This window comes from Nerophis ophidion, linkage group LG27 (genome assembly GCF_033978795.1).
Source record: "Nerophis ophidion isolate RoL-2023_Sa linkage group LG27, RoL_Noph_v1.0, whole genome shotgun sequence".
NCBI classification, from domain to species: Eukaryota; Metazoa; Chordata; class Actinopteri; order Syngnathiformes; family Syngnathidae; genus Nerophis; species Nerophis ophidion.
This window is the reverse complement of record NC_084637.1, coordinates 11,481,589-11,495,084: the sequence shown is the minus strand read 5'-3', so window position 1 is coordinate 11,495,084 and position 13,496 is coordinate 11,481,589. Positions and strand designations below refer to the sequence as shown.

Genomic DNA, 13,496 nt, shown 5'->3' with positions numbered 1-13,496 from the left:
TTCCCAGCTTCTACCTAAAGCGGAATGAAGACCCTCTGGTAAAGAGGATGGGCTTGGGTTTAGCCTTAGGCTCCTCAAAGAGCCTGAAAAATGCATGGTACTCGACACAGATCTTCCAGAAGATCTTGCAGCAGTCCCTGCTGGCCATGGCGAACTCCAGCGTGTCGTGGTGGCCATTTTGCTGGAAGAAGCAGAGGCAAGGGTGAGGAGAACAGGAGCTAACGATAATACTAAAAGTAGCGAGGAGGAGCATGGGGAATGACAAACTTACAGTGGGATCAGCTCTCAGCTTGATCAGAAACCGTTTGCGCTTGAAGCTTAGTTTACGAATCTTGGACCAGTTGAAGGCATTTATTTTTGTGTAGCCCTGAAAGAATAAACATGTCAGGATTGTAACGACACAATATAGAGTAGAAATAAAATACAATCAAAGAATCACAAAATTACAAACCCTGTTTCCATATGAGTTGGGAAATAGTGTTAGATGTAAATATAAACGGAATACAATGATTTGCAAATCATTTTCAACCCATGTTCAGTTGAATATGCTAAGATGGACGATGCAAAGTGGAAAAGTGTTCTGTGGTCTGACGAGTCCAGATTTCAAATAATTTTGAAAATATTTGACATCGTGTCATCCGGACGAAAGGGGAAGAGAACCATCCAGACTGTTATAGACGCAAAGTTCAAAAGCTAGCATCTGTGATGGTATGGGGGTGCATTAGTGCCCAAGGCATGGGTAACTTACACATCTGTGAAGGCACCATTAATGCTGAAAGGTACATACAGGTTTTGGAACAGCATATGCTGCCATCTAAGCGCAGTCTTTTTCATGGCCGCCCCTGCTTATTTCAGCAAGACAATGCCAAGAGACAATCAGCACGTGGGTACTTTCCTGGCCTGCCTGCAGTCCAGACCTGTCTCCCATTGAAAATGTGTGGTGCACTATGAAGCCTAAAATACGACAGCGGAGACCCCGGACTGTTGAATGACTGAAGCTCTACATAAAACAAGAATGGGAAAGAATTCCACTTTCAAAGCTTTAAACAATTAGTTTCCTCAGTTCCCAAACGTTTATTTGAGTGTTGTTAAAAGAAAAGGTGATGTAACACAGTGGTGAACATGCCCTTTCCCAACTACTTTGGTACGTGTTGCAGCCATGAAATTCTAAGTTGATTATTATTTGCAAAAGAAAAATAAAGTTTATGAGTTTGAACATCAAATATCTTGTCTTTGTACTGCATTCAATTGAATATTGGTTGAAAAGGATTTGCAAATCATTGTATTCCATTTATATTTACATCTAACACAATTTCCCAGCTTCTATAGAAACAGGGTTTGTAAAATCACAGCACTCTTGCTCATACGGACTACATTCCTGGCCAAAAGTGACCTCAATTCAAAACAAAGTGTGGTCCCAAACACAGTTTATTTATGTGTATATAACACATAAACAATTAAAAGTAATTAATGAATATATTTTCATAGTAATGACACTCGTGTTTTATTAGGTATTCACGCCAAAGTCCAGTACGGCACAAATAGCGTTCAACGCCAGCTCTTACCTGGAACACTAGAACTCCAGTGTGTGCCACCGCCAGGCTGAGTTTGGTACCCTCGCGGTCTTTTGCCGGGTGCTGACGAACGCCGTACATCTCTAGTCGCCGGGCGATTTCCAGAAGCTGGTAGTCTGACTCTGCGGGGGTCTGTCCCCTGAGAAGGACGGCAATCGATCCATCAGCCATTGGACACTCACTCAAGCTATCTGCTGCTACCATAGCAACAAACAACAACATGTCTATATGTATATCTATGTGTTTATTTAGCATGTAGCAGGTGTCAGACATAACCGCCGTATTAAGACCACATTAATAACCTTAAAATGAATGCAGAAACAACACACTTTGAAGGCCTACTGAAACCCACTACTACCGACCACGCAGTCTGATAGTTTATATATCAATGATGAAATATTAACATTGCAACACATGCCAATACAGCCTTTTTAGTTTACTAAATTGCAATTTTAAATTTCCCGCGAAGTGTCGTGTTGAAAACGTCGCGGAATGATGACGCGTGCGTTCGACGTCTCGGGTTGCAGCAGACATTATTTTCCAGCCCGATCCAAGCTATAAGTAGTCTGTTTTAATCGCATAATTAAACAGTATTCTGGACATCTGTGTTGCTGAATCTTTTGCAATTTGTTCAATTAATAATGGAGAAGTCAAAGTAGAAATATGGAGGTGGGAAGCTTTACAATGGATCAGAGCGGTCAAGCGAACATGGATCCGGACCAAATGTCAACCAGCAGTTTTCGGTGAGAAATTTGTGGTAATAAGTTTGCTCTTACTGGTGACATCGGTGACATCAGCGGAGCTTCCAGCAGCGTGACTTGCCTCAAAGACACTGGGTCAACACACGTACCCGTGGCCACACCGCTCTGACTTTAGGTACTATTTAATCTCACTAAAACACTAGTAACACAATAAGCAGATAAGGGATTTTCCAGAATTATCATAGAAAATGTGTGTAATAACATCTGCAATCGCCTTTTTTTCCCTAGTCCTTCAATTTCAATATCCTCATCCAAGAATCTTCCATCCTTGCTGAAATTAATGGGGAAATTGTCGCTTTCTTGGTCCGTATCGCTCTAGCTGCTGGATGCTCATATTATAAACAATGTTCAGATGTGAGGAGCTCCACAACCCGACCTCGAGGTAATGCTTTACAATCTTTACTTTACAATCTTTAAAATCTCACTAAAACACTATTAAATCAATAAGCAGATAAGGGATCTTCCAGAATTATCCTAGTAAATGTGTCTAATTACATCTGAAACGCTCACACTGCCGTCGCCCGGAGCAGTCGCTTTTTTTCCCCCTTCTATTCCTTCACTATCAATATCCTAATTCAAGAATCTTTCATCCTCGCTCAAATTGATGGGGAAATAGTCGCTTTTTAGGTCAAAATTTCTCTTACTGCTGGTGGCTCCCATTAAAAACAATGTGAAAATGTGAGGAGCCCTGCAACTCGTGACGTCACGCACACATCGTCTGCTACTTCCGGTAAATGCAGGGCTTTTCTATTAGCGACTAAAAGTTGCGAACTTTATCGTCGATGTTCTCTACTAAATCCTTTCAGCAAAAAATATGGCAATATCGCGAAATGATCAAGTATGACACATAGAATGGACCTGCTATCCCCGTTTGAATAAGAAAATATCATTTCAGTAGGCCTTTAAACGCATGGCAAGATCAGATGGCGGTGACAGATTTTGCTTCCCCACAAATCTCAAAATAGCTTCCTGTTTCCTGTATGCGCTGCTGAATTAGCTCCTTCCTTCCTGCTGATGCTGAGGGATGGGGGAAGGGTAAGAGGCGAAGGATAGGCATTGAACCAGTCGCCTGTTAGGCTTCCAGTGCTCTTCTACGACCCTTGCGGGGGAAACTTGGAAATGATATATAAATATATATATATATATGCAAACAGTGGAAAAGTGTGATGGTGTGCATGGTCCCAGGTGCATGCTGGGAGTGACAAATGGTATGTTTATGCATCGCCCCCTCTGCGTGGGAGAGGGGTTAAATGTGTTGTATATGAGAAAAGAGAGGGAGATACAGATCTCGGCTGAGTATTTGTGAGGGGGCGGGGGGTACATGATGGGCGTGTAGTGTGTGAGATAAAAATCCTGCTGTGGACGTCTGTGTTTATGACTCCTGACACCTCTGACCTGTAACACCCGACTCCAATCAGATAAGTGCAACGTGTGGCTTTACAAGCACACTTGTATATGTGCAAATGGGGTTAGAGCTGGGCCAATTACTGGAATGAGAAATGAAAATAAACTCGATAACTTTGCTTTCATAAATAAATCGCAATGACTTTGTGTGTTTGTTGTCTTTGTCTCCCGCATTCAAAACGGGTGCTGGAGGGTTCACTTTGTGAATCGTTCTCAACACCCGTAATAACTTGTTACATATTGCAAAAGTTAGGACAAAATACTGGTGCTGCACTTTAAAAAAAAAAAAAAAAAAAAAAACTATTATTACTATGTTAAAAAGATTAGAGGAACATAAAACGTTTTAGCTTCTTTAGAATTTATTTTTAGAATCTAATAGGATGTTTCATTGGTTTAACCTAAATCCTATGTAACTTCATTGATTTCAAAGGCCTACTGAAATGAGATTTTGTTATTTAAACGGGGATAGCAGGTCCATTCTATGTGTTATACTTGATCATTTCGTGATATTGCCATATTTTTGCTGAAAGGATTTAGTAGAGAACATCGACGATAAAGTTCGCAACTTTTGGTCGCTAATAAAAAAAGCCTTGCCTTTACCGGAAGTAGCAGACGATGTGCGTGTGACGTCACAGTTTTTGGGCTCCTCACATCCTCAAATTGTTTACAATCTTAGCCAGCAGCAGCTAGAGCTATTCGGACCGAGAAAGCGACAATTTCCCCATTAATTTGAGTGAGGATGAAAGATTCGTGGATGAGGAAATTTAGAGTGAAAGACTAGAAAGAAAAAAAAAAGTTACAAAAAAAAAAGGCGATTGCAGTGGAAGCGATTCAGATGTTATTAGACACATTTACTAGGATTATTCTGGAAAATCCCTTATCTGCCTATTGTGTTGCTAGTGTTTTAGTGAGATTAAATAGTACCTGAAAGTCGGAGGGCTGTGGCCACGGGTGAGTTGACGCCAGAGTCTCTGAGGGAAGTAGCGGCAGCTGCAGCAGGACGGAAGCTCCGCTGATGTCTCCGGTAAGAGGCGACTTATTACCACAATTTTCTCACCGAAAACTGCCGGTTGACATGTAGTCGGGATCGCTTGACCGCTCTGATTCATAGTAAAGCTTCATCTTCAGGAATATTAAAAAAGGTGTGTTTTTGTGGCTAAAGGCTAAAAGCTTCCCACCTCCATCTTTCTACTTTGACGTCTCCATTACTAATTGAACAAATTGCAAAATATTCAGCAACACAGATGTCCATAATACTGTGTAATTACGCGATTAAAGCAGACTACTTATAGCTTGGATCGGGCTGGAAAACAATGTCCGCTAAAACCGGTGACGTCAAATGCACGAGTCATCATACCGCGACGTTTTCAACACGACACTTCGCTGGAAATTTAAAATTGCAATTTAGTAAACTTAAAAAGGCCGCATTGGCATGTGTTGCAATGTTAATATTTCATCATTGATATATAAACTATCAGACTGCGAGGTCGATAGTAGTGGGTTTCAGTGTGTTTCCAACCTTGAGACCTCCAAATTCAAGAGAGAGAGTGGGCAGGGTTGGAGGGTGGGGTTTGGGGGTTGCGGGGGTGTATATTGTAGCGTCCCGGAAGAGTTAGTGCTGCAAGTGTTTGTGGGTATTTTTTCATTTGTGTTACGATGCGGATGTTCTCCCAAAATGTGTTTGTCATTCTTGTTTAGTGTGGGTTCACAGTGTGGCGCATATTTGTAACAGTGTTAAAGTTGTTTATACGGCCACCCTCAGTGTGACCTGTATGGTTGTTGATCAAGTATGCCTTGCATTCACCCATGTGTGTGTGTAAATGTGTAATTGTGACTGAGCAGACACGTCCGGTGTGAGGAATAACAGACAGCACGCCCCCAGGATAGTTTTCCGGGTGGAAATCGAGAGAAATTCGGGAGAATGGTTGTCCCGTGAGATTTTCGGGAGGGGCACTGAAATTCGGGAGTCTCCCGGAAAAATCGAGTGGGTTGGCAAGTAAGAGTATTACTGACATGAAAATGACCAGTGAACTGTAATCTTGAAAGACATACAATCATACAGTATGACACGCTAATACTATACATCAAACCTAGGCAAATTAAGGCCCGGGGGCCACATGCGGCCCGTTAAGTCTTTCAATGTGGCCCGCCGGACATTCCCAAATATTGTTTTTAGATCTTTAATATGGAAAGTGTAGCTGCCATCATGATGTACAGAGATGTTTCAAATGACCGTAAATGTTGAACTATACAAAGTATTTCAATGGTTTCAATGTTCTAAAGCTTAGTGATGTATCACATATATCAGTTTGTAGGTGTTTTTTTTCTTGTTTTTTCGCGTTCATATTTCGTTGTGTTTTTTATTTTTATTTTGTTGCGTAAAATTGGTCAATCGACGTTCATATTATTGTCAATATTCAGTGTTTTATCGTTCATTGCTAATATTGTAAATCCCACATTCTTTATTTTCATGAATATTCTGGGTGTCTCATTCAGTAAAAAAATTTAAAATTCCATTCTGTTTTTTAAGGCGGTCTGTCATGACGATTTTAGCATTTTGATTGATTTGATTGAAACTTTTATTAGTAGATTGCACAGCACAGTACATATTCTGTACAATTGACCACTAAATGGCAACATCTGAATAAGCTTTTCATCTTGTTAATCCAGGTTAATCAATCAATCAATCAATGTTTATTTATATAGCCCTAATCACAAGTGTCTCAAAGGGCTGCACAAGCCACAACGACATCTTTGGCTCAGATCCCACATAGTATGTTATGTATGCTTAAAATCTTGGCCATTTAAAATAGTTAATTTTATTTCTGCCAAAAAGCAATCAGTTGCTGACGCAATTCTGTATGAGTATGGTTGGAATCCATCTGCACTGTAAGGTGTCATCCATTCTATTTAGTGACATTGGAGTAAATGTAAACCAAGATTGGAGTCCTGATGATTTCACAATCTCTCATTAATCACCCCACTCATAAATCAAACAAGTTGTTCCGATAGTATCAGTCGTTCTCGGCTAAATTACTGGATCAGATGCAGTACAAAGAATATCAAATTAGAATAAATTAAATCAGATATTATTGTGAGGTTTTGCATTAGTTTTCCTACAAATAGATATACCGGCCCACAGACAAATTTTTTTCTCTAAATTTGGCCTACCAAGTCAAAATAATTGCCCAGGCCTGCTATACATGATACAAATATATATAAAAAAAAATGTATTCCATCAATGTGGAATACATTTATTTATCCAACAAAAACATTTATTCTGCATGTTTTTCTTCTTATAAGATGTAAATCTAAATAACATATGCATTGCGTTGCTGTGACAGTTTTTCAAACTAAGGCAATAATTTCAATGGTTTATTAAATGATGCACCAAATTGTTACATTTTTTCCATAAAAAACAAACACCCGCATTTTAAAATACCTTTTGCAATATGTAACAAATCATTACAAAATTCAAATTTAATACAAAAATATGTTTAAGAATTTTATTACCAAATGTGTTTTGAATATTTAAAAATGTGGCAAAAATGTTTTACATTATCACATAATGCATCATTATTACTTAATACGTTGTTACAAATGTTTTTGTCAGCCAAAGACTGTCATCCACAATCTTTGTCTCTGTGGGCAGAGGCGGGACAGCTACCGTAGTTTACACATGCAGGATGCATGAACAAGAGAGCCTCGCTAATTGTGACTCGTTAGTAAGAAGCACCGCAAAGCCAATCGTCCGGTGTGGGGATATGTCGGCTTCAAACAAGTGAGAAAGACGAACATCAACACAGATTGAGCCAGTATACCCAACGGTTGGAAAGTGATGGCAACTAAAAAGACCAAGAAAACAAACCACCTGACCCAGTTTTCCAACTAGGGAAATTACTGCACTTCGAAATGTTCAAAATTTATTTAGGTGCAATTTTTGCTAACAGAGATAAAGAATCGGTTTTATTTTTTATTGTTGGTTCACTTATCTAGGGTAATGTTTTTCTAGTCTGGCTTTTAACAAAGGCAGACACTTTCCTTCCCTCTACCTTATCTATCCTGCTTTTTCTTCTTTGTCTCTTCTTATCTTGCCTTAACTTTCTAGGAGCGTCTTTTTGCACTGCTCTACAATATCCAGACAATGGAACTGATCAAAATTGATCAACGGCCCACTCAACAAAATTGACAAGATCTTCTCAATGAGAAGCTTAGGTTCGGGGGAACCAGCCTGTCCTAACAAAACATTTATTGCTGGACACACAATTGACTCTTGGAAAAAGTGGAGGCTCATGTTCCTGTCGATTCTTTCAGTCGAGGACACTGAAGACATCTACCTATTCGTAATCATGAAAACAGGACATCTGCTTAATGGAGTATGCGCTGCCCTAATGTATGAACAAATTCTGAAGATACCGGCAGCCATTCAAGGTACCCCCAAAGCTGCCACGAATGATTGAAGGATGGGCAGAAATGTGTGGTTTCTGAACTAAATTGCAAACTGGATAACATCTTGGAGGAGCTGTCTGCTCCGCAAGGCGAAGTTATAATCAATTTGAAGACCGGAAATGGACAATTGGAAAGAAACATTTAAATTAGTTTTCGCTCGCTCAAACACAAACATTCTAATCGGGATTTAGGCTTCTCGTTGGATTGGCTTGGCAATGTCGTTGATAAAAGACTCCCCTTGGGACAGCACAGCGAAGAAGCTCCAAATGTGTTCTTTGTCTTTAACTAAAATAAACAAAACTGTTGCTTTTTGACTTTTGTTGGACTGACTGGCTTTGCTGTCACGGAAACACTATGCAAGTTTACGAAGGTCAAGTGACAAGCGACTCTTCATGATTACGTACACAGACGCTCATCCACGGAAAATACACGCTACAGTGGTGGGAAAGCGGACGTGAAAACAGGCTGTCCCCACTCAGGTCCGCATGAAGCTGGAGGGGGCGTGGCCTCCAGCTCCGGCTGAATTTTGGGAGATTTTCGGGAGGAAATTTCTTCCGGGAGCTCGGAAGAAATTTTCGCTTGGTAAGGCGGCCGTGCCAGCAACTTGAGGGTTGCAGGTTCGATTCCCGCTTCCGTCATCCTAGTCACTGCCGTTGTGTCCTTGGGCAAGACACTTTACCCCCCTTCTCCCAGTGCCACCCACACTGGTTTAAATTTAACTTGGATATTGGGTTTCAGTATGTAAAGCGCTTTGAGTCACTACAGAAAAGCGCTATATAAATATATTTCACTTCACTTCACACTTTTCGGGAGAGGCGCTGAATTTCGGGACTCTCCCGGAAAATCCGGGAGGGTTGACAAGTATCCGCTACACACACACTTGGCCCACAGGTTGTATTAACAACTAATTATTTTTTGAACTTTTTAAGTGCAAGTTCCATTCCATTAAAATGTATTGACCTTCCAATTAAAATGAAAAAAAAAAAAAAAAATTAGATGGCAAAGTTTATTGTGTTTGAAAACAACACTTGCATTATAAATTTAAAAAAAAAGCTAAATTATGTCTCAAAATAATATTGACAACTATAACATTTAATCATTTGTGCAACAATATATCTTCCAGCAAAATGTATTATTGGTCCACGCCTAAATGCAGTATTGTGTTCACAACAGGATTAAATCGACTCACACATGCTTGCGGTGGCAGTCGGTGATCTTGTCCCTGATGGCATCCTGGTCGGGCAGGTACTTATTGTGGAGGAGGTGCTGCCAGCTCTGGGTCTCGTCAAAGTCTCCTATCTCCGCTGAATGGACAAGGAGGGACGTTGGAGGAGGGGAGAAGAGATGGAGATGCGGGAGTTGAATTAATTGAGGGGGATGGTGACATTTTTTTTACCTCTATAAAGGAAAAACTAATTTGTTTTATCCATTGTTGGCTAAATTGTAATGCAAAAACTATACAACCAATTTATTTTCAGTGTCTACATGCATAGAGACCAAGTGGGGCAGTGTTCAACCACGTGCGGCAGATGAAACTGCAGTCAGAAGACCAAATGAGAACAATATGGTCCTGTGTGTCATGCTTTTTCCATTAAACAAGTCAGACACACATTTTTAGGAACATTCGGCCTTGTTCTACCATTACTCATCTCCTAAAGCAGTCGTGGTGTGCTGATGGTTGCACCCTGGCAACAACATAAGATTTCTGCATCCGGGTGCTGATTCAGACGGCTGAGTTTAAATAATCGAAAAGTTTTAGATACAAATGAATACCATTTAAAGGCCTACTGAAATGAGATTTTCTTTTTTAAACGGGGATAGCAGGTCCATTCTATAGGTCATACTTGATCATCTTGCAATAATGCCATATTTTTGCTGAAAGGATTTAGTAGAGAAAATCGACGATAAAGTTCGCAACTTTTGGCCGCTAACAAAAAAGCCTTGCCTGTACCGGGATTAGAAGCCGATGTGCGCATGATGTCACCGGTGTGAGGGCTCCTCACATCCGCACATTGATTACAATCATGGACACCAGCAGCACGAGCGATTCTGACCGAGAAAGCGACAATTTCCCAATTAATTGGAGCGAGGATGAGGATAGTGACTAGAAGAAAAAAAAAAAAAGACGAAGGCAGTGGGAGCGATTCAGATGTTATTAGACACATTTACTAGGATAATTCTGGAAAATCCCTTATCTGCTTATTGTGTTACTAGTTTTTTAGTGAGATTATATAGTCATACCTGAAAGTCGGTGGGGTGTGGTGACTGCCAGTGTCTCTGAGTGAAGCCATGGAGGAGCCAAGAAAGTCGCAGCTGCCTCTTTGACAGCTGCAGGAAGAACGACACAAGCTCCGCTCATGTTTTACGGTACGAGCCGACTTATTGCCACAATTTTCTCACCGAAACCTGCCGGTTGACATGTGGTGGACAACCATGTTCGCTTGACCGCTCTGTTCCATTTTAAAGTTTCACAACAAACAAAGAAACACCGGCTGTGTTTGTGTTGCTACAGCTGGCCAAAATACACCGCTTTCCACCAACAGCATTCTTCTTTATAGTCTCCATTATTAATTGAACAAATTGCAAAAGATTCAGCAACACAGATGTCCAGAATACTGTGTAACTATGCGATTAAATCGGACGACTTTCAGCCGTGAGTGGTGCTGGGATAAAATGTCCGCTACAACCAATAACGTCACAAGCACGCATCAACATAAGCGTCATCATTACGCGACGTTTTCAACAGGATACCTCGCGGGAAATTTTAAATTGCAATTTAATAAACTAACCCGGCCGTATTGGCATGTGTTGCAATGTTAATATTTCATCATTGATATATAAACTATCAGACTGCGAGGTCGGTAGTAGTGGGTTTCAGTAGGCCTTTAAAGTTTATAAGTAATGTTTTAATGTGGAAATTTGCAGGGCTATCAATTAAGTTTGTAAGTTGAGACACTACTGTAATTGGTCTCTCCGGGTCATTCCGCCAGTCATCCATCATGTTGGTCTTTGCACTTTGCAACCGTCCTTAGTTTTAAAAGCTTGTCAGCCAATCAGATCCTTTACCTGCCTTCGTACTCTACCGGTTGAAATGCATTTATTAATTTTCCTGGTGGATTTCAGTTTTTCCTGCTTTTATAAGCCATTGTCAGTCATGATAATATACAAACCCTGTTTCCATATAAGTTGGGAAGTTGTGTTAGATGTAAATATAAACGAAAACAATAATTTGCAAATCCTTTTCAACCCATATTCAGTTGAATGCACTACAAAGACAATATATTTGATGTTCAAACTCATAAACTTTTTTTTTTGTGCAAATAATATTTAACTTAGAATTTCATGGCTGCAACACGTGCCAAAGTAGTTGGGAAAGGGCATGTTCACCACTGTGTTACATCACCTTTTCTTTTAACAACACTCAATAAACGTTTGGGAACTGAGGAAACTAATTGTTAAAGCTTTGAAAGTGGAATTCCTTCCCATTCTTGTTTTATGTGGAGCTTCAGTCGTTTGGTCACGCAGTTGTGGACAAAGGGGTGTACCTCGCCCCATTCTTTCTTGTGAAAAACTGAGCATTTTTTGGGAAGCTGTTTTTATACCCAATCATGGCACCCACCTGTTCCTAATTAGCCTGAACACCTGTGGGATGTTCCAAATAAGTGTTTGATGGGCATTCCTCAACTTGATCAGTATTTATTGCCGCCTTTCCCAACTTCTTTGTCACGTGTTGCTGGCATCAAATTCTAAAGTTAATGATTATTTGCAAAAAAAAATTAAAAATGTTTATCAGTTTGAACATCAAATATATTGTCTTTGTAGCATATTCAACTGAATATGGGTTGAAAATGATTTGCAAATCATTGTATTCCATATATATTTACATCTAACACAATTTCCCAACTCATATGGAAACGGGGTTTGTATACAGTATGTGCTTGTCCAGCCTGGGTTTACCTGCCTCCATCACTCCCACCATCAACTTGCACTTACACTGGATGATGTGGGAAACCATTAGGGCGGCGCTGGTGTCGTTACAGATAAGATTTCCACAGGCCAGGTCGCGCTTGATCTGCAGGGCAAACAGATACCTGTCGGAGTAAAGAAGTAGAAAGAGGGTGGGAAATGCACAAGAAAAAAATGCGCAAGGTTAATAGGTTAATGGCCAAGAACGCTGAGTGTCAGTCTGAATACTTTGCTGGGTTCAATTGGCTTCATAATCTTTCTTTAAAAGTGGAGGCAGTCCAGTTAAATACACGCCTGTCTTCCATGTGTCTGTTGAGTCTGCGTGCATCCAAATAATCCATCAACACACACGCTGACAATGGAAAGGGAAAAAAAGATGGTGAGCACGCTTCCTGTCTGACGCTGGTGTCAGCTGGCCTGCTCTACAACAACATTTAGAAACCTCAGCGAGATGAAAGTGTCCAGGTGTTGGGGCTCAAAAGAAAAACCAGCTATGACAGTGAGACTGGAGATAAGGGGGTTTGGGGAGGACCTACTGAGTCAGCTCCTCCATGAGTTGCGTGTGGTCAGGAGGGAAGAACTTCACCACAAAACGAAGGATGGTGTTCTTCGGCCCTTAAAATGGTAGAGGAGGGAGTGTCGTGAGTAAGACTGTTCAAACCTCAGACTTTGTACAGAAAATACAAATGTTAAGGTGTGCAATTCTGTCAGAAGGGGTCTCCCAATTAAGACAATAAAACACAGTTCTCACAAAAGAGGCAAATAACTAATATAGATGGACAACATGGCCTAAAAACTATATCGCATATATATATATATATATATATATATATATATATATATACAGTGGGGCAAAAAAGTATTTAGTCAGCCACCGATCAAGTTGTCCCACTTAAAATGATGACAGAGGTCTGTAATTTTCATCATAGGTACACTTCCACTGTGAGAGACAGACAAAAAGTTCTATTTTGGTTTCATCTGACCACATGACATTCTCCCAAACCTCTGCTGTATCATCCATGTATCCATTTTGGTATAAACTCAACTCGTCGTGTTTGGAGGAAGAAGAATACTGAGTTGCATCCCAAGAGCACCATACCTACTGTGAAGCATGGGGGTGGAAACATCATGCTTTGGGGCTGTTTTTCTGCTAAGGGGACAGGACGATTGATCCGTGTTAAGAAAAGAATGGATGGGGCCATTTATCGTGAGATTTTGAGCCAAAACCTCCTTCTATCAGTGAGAGCTTTGAATGGTTGACCAAATACTTATTTTCCACCATAATTTACAAATAAATTCTTTGAAATTCCTACAATGTGAATTCCTGGGGTTTTTTTTCACA

The 13,496-nt window shown here is 40.4% G+C and overlaps 1 protein-coding gene across 2 annotated transcripts in view; it reads right to left on the bottom strand.

Moving 5' to 3' along the window:
* The window catches only part of LOC133544074 (FERM, ARHGEF and pleckstrin domain-containing protein 1-like), a 96,753-nt gene that overhangs the window by 40,146 nt on the left and 43,111 nt on the right, over positions 1-13,496 (bottom strand). For both annotated transcript variants that reach the window (XM_061889117.1, XM_061889116.1), the window contains exons 5-10: positions 12,691-12,769; positions 12,182-12,279; positions 9,378-9,492; positions 1,566-1,713; positions 272-367; positions 15-181 (exon numbers count right to left, since the gene is read on the bottom strand). In XM_061889117.1, coding sequence (XP_061745101.1) covers positions 15-181; positions 272-367; positions 1,566-1,713; positions 9,378-9,492; positions 12,182-12,279; positions 12,691-12,769 — 703 coding nt within the window. The remainder of the gene's footprint in view (positions 1-14; positions 182-271; positions 368-1,565; positions 1,714-9,377; positions 9,493-12,181; positions 12,280-12,690; positions 12,770-13,496) is intronic.